Below are 10,772 nucleotides of genomic sequence, written 5' to 3'. Positions count from 1 at the left end.
GTTGCACTTGCACGCACGTACTGTATTTGTTTGCTGTACCTACGTACGTACTACGTGCCGCGTAGTGCAAGACCATCCCGATCCCGGCCATCGATCACGGGACGCACTGTCGCCAGCTGAGTGCGTGACTTACTGATTTGACCATGCACCCGATCGGAATGACACGGGCCAAAGCTAACAACACACACACACACACACACACACACACACACACACACAGAGGAAATCATTCACCGGAAAGATTGAGCTACAGCGGTAAAGGATGCTAGCTAGACAGCGGCATAGAGACGTACGCCATCTTTCTCCCAGCACTAGGACGAGATGGCCCTCGAATAGGCAACCCTCCAAACCCAAACAGCTCCCTATCTCTCCTTGCTTTCCATCCCGCCCCATTCCCCGGAGCCGAGCCAGCTCACATGCAATCGTCGTCTTCTAGCTTGCAGCTAGCTGTTGCGAGGGGAGCTCTTGGTGATCGATCCTCACATGGTGTGTGTGAGTAAAATAATATCTGTGGGATGAGCTAGGAGCTAGAGTTTCGAACCCCTTGCTTCCTTCTTGCGCTATAAATAGCGCCCCGAGCTCCCCTTGCACTGCACACACACACACACACGGACGAGGCAGAGTGAGCTCTGTCTAAACCCTGTGCACGCACAGCAGCTAGTGAGAGGCAGGTAGCTAGCTTGGTAGGAAGAAGGAAGCCATGGCGAAGAAGGCGGCGGTGATCGCCACGCTGCTGGCCCTGAACCTCCTCTTCTTCACCTTCGCCGACGCCTGCGGCTGCCACTGCGGGTCCTGCCCTAGCCCCGGCGGCGGCGGCGGCGGCGGCGGGGGTGGCGGAGGTGGTGGTGGTGGTGGTGGAGGGAGTGGTGGCGGCGGAGGAGGGAGTGGTGGCAGTGGAGGAAGCGGCGGAGGCGGTTCTGGAGGAGGCGGCAGCGGCGGAGGCGGTTCTGGAGGAGGAGGCAGCGGCGGAGGCGGGTCAGGAGGAGGAGGCAGCGGTGGCGGTGGCGGATCAGGCGGGCTCGCGCGGTGCCCGATCGACGCGCTGAAGCTGGGCGTGTGCGCCAACGTGCTCAACGGGCTGATCAACCTGCAGCTGGGCACGCCGCCGAAGAAGCCGTGCTGCACGCTGATCCAGGGGCTCGCCGACCTGGAGGCGGCGGTGTGCCTCTGCACGGCGCTCAAGGCCAACATCCTTGGCATCAACCTCAACGTGCCCATCGACCTCAGCCTCCTCGTCAACTACTGCGGCAAGAACGTCCCCGCCGGCTTCCAGTGCCCCTCCTAGAACACAACAAGACAAGACCCACATCCATCGTCGTCCACTGCAGGCATCCACTATACTACGTACGTACGTACGTACGCGCATGCCTGCATGCATGATCTACAATCCATCCATGGACTAGTACTGATCTACAGCTAGTCGTATACGTTATTTGCTTCATAATTTACCATCGCTCTTGCTAGTTTTGCTAAGCTTTACATATGTGTGTTGCGTGTACGTATCTGTGCGTGTGGTAGTATCGTTTGTACTGCTCCTTGTCATCGAACTAGCTTACGGTATTGTATGAACCATGGAATGGATGGAGTTCTCCGCCACATATGATCTCCTGCACGTACCGCTGGCTACTACTAGCTATTATATTTGCTTCAAAAAGAGGTTTGCTTCTCCTACAATTGTAATAAAGTAATTAATATCATGTGTCATCAGCTTTCAGCGGTACTACTATATATGTGTGATTTTCAACATTTGTCAATTGATTCGATTAAATAAATTTCTGTGCGCCTTTCATTTCTTAGGGTTGGCACATGCAGTTTGTTCTGTAAATTCATTCATTCATTCATTCTGTACACTGGTTAATTATTTTTCCCAAGTGATCGCATGGCAGCTCGTTAATTATTCTCTCCATGGATGCTCCGCGCGCGCCATGAGATCTGTGTCGCGTCTCATTAGGACCGAGACACGTACCCATCATATATGCGTAGTGCTTCATTCTTTACACTGTACTATGATCTGAAATGTGCTACAAGCAGAAGCAGGCTAGCTACACATATCAAGCTTCCGGTCGACGTGACGCACAAAAAAGGACACGTAACGATAGGCTCCTAGCTAGAGCTAAACCATCTTTCAAATTTCTCGTTTCAAAAAAGAAATGTTATTAACTAGCTAAACATATATTACATCCATTCAAAAATACTTGTCTTAGGAATGAATGTATCTTAGTTTATATTAATTCTAGATATATCCATTAATATTCATTATTGTGACAAGGAATTGTGAACGGAGGGAGTATAAGAACCTGGCTGAACCGGCAGATGCATGTGCCAAGCCAGAGAAGGGGCTAGGTAACAAACAGTTTGTTCCTATGCCTGCAAGCATGCATGTGGACCGTGACCTACAAGGCATGCACGTGTCACGGTCAAAGATGAGGGGAAACATCTGCGTGTCGACCCTGCATCCATATACACCACGTACGTAGCTACAGCAAACAGGAATGTACACATTGTCCGCGCACGTACGCATCGTGTCATGATGATGTTGTTGATCGACCATGCTAATTTGCTAATGCCAGGACATGTACAATCGGTGCGTGAATAGAATCGTCCTTGTGGTAAGGCCTGTCAATTTCTTTCAATCAGGGTCGAGAATGTAAAGAACCATGACGTACTAGTACAAATTAAGAGTTCACTACAAAATACGGAAACTGATTTTGAAGCTCGGCCTCCATGGTGGCCTTCAAATTTGAAATCCAAAATTCAAGAAAAATAATATTATTTTCAGTTTAAAAATTCTGAAAACAATTACAGATATACATCAAGGCATAAGACACAAGTGTGTAAATTTTTAGATCAAAATATGTTGAAAGGAGGGTTGTACAAAAAAAAAGTAATTAAGTCTTTTTAACATATGATACTATTCATCATTCCAGGCCTTGAATTTATCTTTTTTACAGCTAGGTAGCAGTTCAAAGAATTTCGTCGTAAATTTTTACACACACGTACATTACATCCTTACATACATGCATATTTTTCATACTTTTTTGAAACTAAAAATTTTGAATTTTGATTTTTTTTTTCAAAATCTGGCCTCCATGGAACTCTAGAGCTTCGTCCCCCAGTTTGGGACTGCTCTATTTCGTAAAATCTAGCTTCTCTCTAGAAAATGTAAGCAAACGGAGTAGTTCCATGATATACCGCTCCGTAAAAAAACTAGAATCTAGGGTCCAACTTTTTGTTTTTCGTGAAGCTCTCTACGAGGTGCTCCACAAAACTGTAGAAGCTGGACTTGAAAGAAAATTACCCACCACTGCCACCAGTACGTGGATACCATTCATTTCTTTCCTCTCATCCAATCAAATAGATCATTTTCATCATATTTTGCATTCGTAAAGTTGTAGCTAGATGAAAGCCAAACATCCTCTTCAAAATGGTTGCAACTCCTGTAAGAAACTGCTTCAATATGAATTTGATAAAGCGAAACTGATTTTGATAGAGCAGATCAGTCCCCAACAGGCCCATACTATAAGATGTTATTGCAATAAATATGCCTATAGTGTGTTGGTGTTGATTCGTTCAATCTACGCATCGCAAGCCAATGCGATTATATATCTTTTAAGTCTTCGTCATACTTGTATTACTTAGGGATGAAAACGGAGCGGAAACGGACGGAACTGAGTGCTATCACATTTGTTTTCATATTGTTTTGCAGAATTGGAAATGAATACAGAAACCCCGGAAATGAATACGGAAACAAATATTACCGGAAACAAACACGGAGTGAATACAAAACAGATACAGAAATGGAAGTGGGCGTTGACCGGAACTTTAAAACCCTTGAATCATAGAGTAATACAGACAACAACAAGAATTAATGAATTGCTAACATGTCTACAAAATAATTTAATTATGTTAGCAACATATCCTAGTATTGTATTAGTACATGACAATTGTGTATAGGGTCTAGCTGAGTACATATATGGTAGTATAAGTTGGGCTTTAAATGATCCATTATGCTCATTGTGTCATTGTGTGTTATTTGATGGTTGGGCTACAAAGCAGCCGTAGGCCTATAGTTAAAATGAGAAATTCCATATTCACGGACGAAAAGTTCCATTTCCACATATGTTCCACCGGAAAACACTCTTTTGTTTTTGTTTCCGTTTTCACATTAAAATTTTCATTTTCATTTTCGTTTTGCAAATTTCCATTTCCGCTTTCATATTTCCTCTCCATTTTCATTTTTCCTCCGAAAAAGCGAAAAGTTTTCACTCCATTTTCATCCCTACTATTACTCATATTTCACATCCTCAAAATGAGGCTAGTGACTGTTTACCCTCTTTTGGTAGAGTTCATGGTAGAACTGTGACTTGGATTGGCTCGGGTCCTACCTAGGTTGTCGAGATAGTAGCAGATGATTAAGAAGACTTTGTGATTGAGTAATACAAGTATTTCTTCAAAAAAAACAAATATGCTTTATAGGACAATCCACCGCGGTTAAAAAGCACATATGCATCAAGTAATTGCGGAGTGTTGTGTTTTTCATGACGAAATGCATTGATTTTCGAGCTACGCAAAAAAGTGGAAAATGTTGCTTAATTTATATGATGAACAATACCTATATTGTTAACTGTACTGTTCCAAATCATCAATTGTCTTTTTTGCGTAGCTCACGTGTCAATGTATTTTGTCATGAATAGTTGCACACAAGGAGTATACATCTGTATGATATTGCGGAATAACATCTTTTTGAACCATTAAATTAGTTTTTGATTATTTTTATAGAAAATGAGCTTCATGTAGCCCGAGCACCAAATTGCGTTTCTTGTTAACTGAGTTTTTTTTATGTTTCAGTGAATCCTGGCCGAGTAGCCTTCTTCTTCCTCTAACCCACGGCGCCTCGTCCCGTTGACTCAAACACTGCCATCCGTCGGCTAGCCGTGCTGTCCAGCTTTAGAACATCTCCAGCACCTCCAAGATGCCCCCTAAGGAACCTTTTTTTTCACCGGCGCAAATAAAATCCCCAGTCGCATCCTCAGGACCCTGAATTCCATCGGTTCGGGACATTCTTCGGCCCGGTGATCTCAGGCCGAACCCAACACACCGGGAACGGTTGGGGGCTCCGGTGGAAGAAAAAGTGACCCGTGGAACACCACTATCATGCAAGAAATGCCTTTTCCCCATCCAGATTCGACCCACGTGCGGCAGAACCTCACTCCCCCTTTCACCGTCATGCCGATACCGAGGCCACCCCCCTGCCCACAGCCGCTGCCCCACTGCTAGAAAGGCCATTCCCATGCCGGAAAGACGACATTTCACCACGACAGCCTCCACCCCGCTCCTAACCTCGCTATCCAGGACTCCGGCCACGCGGGCCAGGATACCGGCGGCTACCCGCCCACCATGCTCGCTAGGTGTTCGGCAATTCACCTGTTCGGCGATGGACTCCGATGATGAGGAGGCGTTCGCGGCTCTGATGAAGGAGGAAGCCGAGGCCGACGCCGATGACGAAGAGCACCTCATGATCCTCGCCGCTCTGGCCGGCCTGTTCGCGAAGAATACAAAGCCGCGACAAGGTGGTTTGGTGCCCCGCCAACGCAAGAGCAAGCAAATGTATCGAATGGATGCTATTGCTTGCTCTACGCCGACTACTTTGTTGGCGCTCCACTACACGACGAGAAAGTATTTCGGCGTCGGTGTCGGATGAGTCGGAAGCTCTTCCTCAAGATTTTGATTGCCAACCGGGAGTTCGACAGCTATTTCATTTGCAAGAAGGATTGCACCGGCACAGTTGGACTCTCCTCACTCCAGAAGTGCACGACAGCTATGAGGATGTTGCATACGGAGCTCCCGGTGATATACAGGAATACTATGGGCGCTTGGCTGAGTCCACCACCATTGAGTGTTTATACAAGTTCTGTAAGGCAGTGGTGGAAGTGTTTGGAGCATAATACTTGCGATCACCCAATATGAGAGACACTTCTCGGATCCTAGCACATAATGAAGCAAGAGGATTTCCTGGGATGCTTGGAAGCATCAATGCATTGGACATGGAAAAACTATACATTTGCTTGGCAGTGGATGTACAAAGGCGCGGAACAAGCTTGCATTGTGCTACTTGAGGCAGTGGCTACACAGGAACTATGGATTTTGCGCTCCTTCTTTGGTATGCCAGGAACTCACAATGAAATCAACGTCCTCCAGTGCTCGAATGTATTTGCCATGCTTGTTGAAGGTCATGCTCCTCCGGTGAACTTCGAGGTCAATGGGCGCCACTACAACAAGGGATACTACCTAGCAAATGCCATCTATCCAAGATGATGACCATTTATTAAGACTATCTCAAACCCTCTGCTAGGAGGCAAGAACTCCTACTTTGCTAAGTGTCACGAGGCTTGCAAGAAAAATGTCGAGCGGGCTTTTGGTGTGCTCCAACCTTGATTTGCTGTTGTCCAGTACCCCGCTATGACCTAGTAGAAATCTCAGATGTGGAAGGTGATGAATTGTTTTGTCATCTTGCACAACATAATCACTGAGAGCGAGCAGGTTGAGCCAGTGTTTGACATTAAACCATACTTCATGTATGGTCCTCTTGCAGCTGTTGATCACCAGATACCGACAGCATGGGTTGTCTTTCTGAATATGCGTCAGGAGATCCGAGGCCCACAAGTGCATCAAGAACTGCAGCACGATCTGTTGGAGCACATATGGAGACTCAAGGGCAACACCTAGTTTGAGTGTTTTAATTTGTGTTTGAATTATGAGCTTGCTTAGTTGAATTATTTGATCTTGTGTTGATTTCTGTGCTGAACTATGTGATAAAAATTATTTTTTTGTTAAATTGGCGCCGAAGTGTAATGAATTTGTGCCAAACTGAGTTGGAACTCGATGACTGGGGGGAAGAACTTGGAGGGCGGCTGGGAGCCGGAGCCCTCTCACGTAGAAAACAACGCCGACAAGCCCCTAGAGGTGTTGTGTGTGTGTGGGGGGGGGGGGGGGGGGGGAGGCTGGAGATGCTCTTACCCATACCGTGTCCTCTACCGTCTAAGACAACCCTCTACGCCTTTCCTTTCTCCTACTCCGGTGATGGTTGACCATCCTCCCTCTGCACCTACGCCTATCAACAATTTGCCTAGCCTTCGTCGGTGAATCCACAACGAGCTGTTTTGTCCCGATCTCCAATTCGGAGTTGCGCCTCTCCTTAAACCGACTATCGGGAATTGTTTTCCTAGTTGTCTGTTAAATAGCAAATGTATTTACTCCACTTAATTGTAACTTGAAAATATTCAATAGATGGCGCACGGTTTAAAGAGGAATTACTACAATGTATGGGTACAAATTGGGGTACATTTGTGTGACAAAACCTTCAAACAGGATGTTCCAAGAAATTGTATTGTCCTCTCAACGCTAAATGGACAAAAGCTGCAGCACATATGTCTATGTCGCTTGCGATTCGGGGATTTTGAGCGGCCAAGTCCCCATGCTAAATGATGGTTGACTTTGCACTGCATCCGTCCGATTTCATAACAACTGTCCGGATATTGTTTTACTTATATAAGGAAGTGCCTATACTTTATCTAAATAATATATAATTTGATCTCATTCATCTAATAAACAAAAACATATACACAATAGTATAGTACACGTCAGCACGCACACATTTAATAATATTGACATTTAATATTTACCTAATAATAAAGCAGCTACTATTTCTGTCAGAAAACCCGTCACGACGTTTTGCAAAAAGGTCCCTACGTTTTCCCATATTCAACCCGCTGTCCTCGGTAAGTGAAGAAAAGCGGTTTGTTTTTTTGGTCAACCCTTTGTATACGTTCGGCTGCAGATCGAGCATATCCAGTGGCGGCTGTCCAGATCCGATCGGGACACGAGGGAGGACGACGACGGCAAGGCTCCGAGAGGCGAGGGACGGCAGGAAAGCCACGGACGTCGGCGGCGCGTAATGGAGGCCGGCAGCGACGTTGCTCCATGGCCACAGAGATAAGCATCGACAATGCTCCATGGCCATGGAGGCTCTATCTCCGAGGAAGAAGAGACAAGGTGAGATGAAGAGAATGGAGAGTAGGGACGGTAGCTGTTCCCGATGGCGGTCGTCGGCGTCGAGGTGGCTAAGTGAGGCCGGATCCTCACCAGCGGCGGCCGTGCCTGCACGCGCGCCTAGACAGGGCGGCGCCCGGTAGCTATTCTCGGCGGGGGTCGTTGGCGTCGAGGTGGCGAAGTGAGGCCGGGGTCGGGCGCTGGCTCTCCCGACACAAACGGTATGGAGGCAGGGCGTGGCGGCTCGAGCACGTCGCCGCATCCTTCCTAGCCCGGACACACTAGGTATGTAGGCTGTATACGCAACCCTATAGCCATCCCTGCCTTCTCCAATCCTTTGTATATAGCAGATTAATGCATATTAGATGAGTGCTTCAGGTTGTAGATTTGGCTCGCTTCGTGAGTACCTCCTGTCTCATGTGGTTAGAGCTATGCGAATAATTATGAAATTTTGACCATCAAGAAACATCCATGGCAATTATGTGTTTACTGAATTTCCTAAAGCATACGGGAGTTAGTTGTTTTATGAATTGCCCCAAAAGGTTATGTTCAATTTTTAGCGTGTTTTTTACTGATTGTGAACAAATGCAAGTTGTTATACTACAACTCTCTTCTTACATTTATTGGTTTCAAATTTAAGGGCGCGAATAGAAAGCTATCAATATTCAACTCCCACCCACAACAATCAATTTATAGAATACGACTTCCAGCCGCAACAATTGATCTGTAGAATTATACATAAGAACATACAACCTTCTTCCCTGTTAGATGCCTTCTAATTTTGACTTTGTACCAGTTGCACTACTATTGTTGTATGACATCAAATAGCAGGGTAGGGCGAGCATTTTTAGCTGCAACGCTGCACAATTCGGACATGGTGATCTCTAATCGCAACTAGACGCGATGTTAGCCATTGGTAGCTAAGCATGCTGCATCCAGCAGAAGCATATTGTTGTACAGACCTGAGATTGTTGCAGGAAGCAAAACATGCAGGTTTTAGACCTATCGAGTGAAGGCTGCAAAGTCCCTCTCCTGTTCTACAGTGATCCCCGGGTTGAGCCCATCTTGCATCTGCTGCCCAGATCCCCGTGTGTACGGTACACATGTTAGATGGAGTAAATAAATAAATACGATTCTGAAGGTTGTTACTTCCTTCGTTTCTAAATATAAGATATTTTAGAGATTTCAATATGCACATGTATATAGACACATTTTAGAATGTAGATTCACTCATTTTGCTCCGTATGTAATTTGTATTCAAATCTCTAAAAAGGCTTATATTTAGGAACGGAGGGAGCACATGGAAGCAAAAACAATTGTGAAAGCAGGGGGGCTCATACAAACGTATTATCCATCGAGGCAAAACTAGATCAATGCAAAGTGCAGGTTTATGTTATGTGCCTTGGCATGGAATAGCCATATTGGTGTCTCTATGCTGTATGTTTGCTAATGGAAAGTACGACTTGTTAGCTAGATCATCTTCGTGATATTGATTGTTTTTGCTGCTGCTTAATACTTCCCTGTACATTAGATAGAAGATGATTTGTATGTTCTAAATTGTTGCAAATTGAACTGACTATTTGTTATCTCTTCTCTCTAGATCAGAGAAGATGTTATTATTTTTTCAGAAAAAGGAAAGTAAGATTTGAACGCCATCTGCGAGTCCTCCATATGAGAGGTACCCCATCCTATAACATGAGTACTAGATTTCGTATGATCAGATCATGAATAACCTGAAAGTAGCATGCTCCCTTGCTATTGTAATTCTTGGCGTGTGCTTTTGCTATTGTACTATTGCTTGACAATCTGGTCTGGATTTATGATAGGTGGTAACTACGATGATTTGTATTTATGTGTTGTTATTTTGATCCAACTGAAACTTCTTACTGTTCTAGAATGATGCTTTTGTGATGTAAAGATGTTAAGTTTAAGTCAGAGCCGTGAAGGGCCTAATCTATGCACTCTTAAGTTTCAGAAATATGGTTATAGTCGATATAGAGTACAAGAGCTGACCAATGTGGAGGCATGAAGCAGACTCCATGGAAATACCCAGGCTCATGCTTTTATTCTCGGTCCAGTAGACGAAACTATCCCATGATGGTTGATGCAAAGGAGTGTAAGGTGTATGGAGTTTCAACTAGATTGGGTGGCCACCAGCGTCCATTAGGCTCCAGAGCAATATGGCAGACTGTTTGCACATCTGCACACATCCTTGATCATCATGAGTTGCTTCGCATCCATCTCGCTGATACATCACATGTCTCTAAGTGCAGGTATTGGCTTCATAAAGTTCTACTTTTACATACTGGACCACAAGTTTGTCTATTAGGATGCATTCTTATAACTTATTTACTAATCTTTGCTGCATGGATGATGTGCTTATATACTTTTGGAGATCATGGGATCATACAATTACTTGCAGGGGACTAAGCGAAGAGAGGATTACGCTGGAATAATTTGGTGCCGGAATAACCTGCCACTCTTACTTTGGTATTCATAATTTGACACCTTGGTTTTTCTTTACCTCTTAGATGTGCATTTTTTTGGTTTCAGTCTGTTGGTAGCGACTTTATATGTAATGTGAAGGTCAAGAAGAATTAGGTGACCTTATTACATCGGAATTTTAAAGCCATGGGTGTATGCTCGACAGTTTCATTTGTCCACTATCATTTGTCTGCCAGTTGGTTCATACAAGTGAGTTGACTATGAGGACATGAGGGGAG

General features: G+C 45.0%; 1 protein-coding gene across 1 annotated transcript; it reads left to right on the top strand.

Annotated features, from left to right (window-relative positions):
* Window positions 1-447: 447 nt before the first annotated feature.
* LOC123447506 (putative glycine-rich cell wall structural protein 1) lies at window positions 448-1,744 on the top strand. Its single transcript, XM_045124114.1, has one exon. It carries the CDS (start codon window positions 701-703, stop codon window positions 1,283-1,285), a length of 585 nt encoding a protein of 194 aa, XP_044980049.1. The 5' UTR covers window positions 448-700; the 3' UTR covers window positions 1,286-1,744.
* The last annotated feature ends 9,028 nt before the right edge of the window (window positions 1,745-10,772 follow it).

This window comes from Hordeum vulgare, chromosome 4H, assembly GCF_904849725.1.
Source record: "Hordeum vulgare subsp. vulgare chromosome 4H, MorexV3_pseudomolecules_assembly, whole genome shotgun sequence".
Taxonomy (NCBI): domain Eukaryota; kingdom Viridiplantae; phylum Streptophyta; class Magnoliopsida; order Poales; family Poaceae; genus Hordeum; species Hordeum vulgare.
The sequence above is the reverse complement of the archived record's forward strand: the minus strand, read 5'-3'. Positions and strand labels throughout refer to the sequence as shown.

Excerpts from the sequence above, each read along its gene's own strand:
- LOC123447506 (XM_045124114.1), top strand. The coding sequence starts at position 701 with ATGGCGAAGAAGGCGGCGGTGATCGCCACGCTGCTGGCCCTGAACCTC.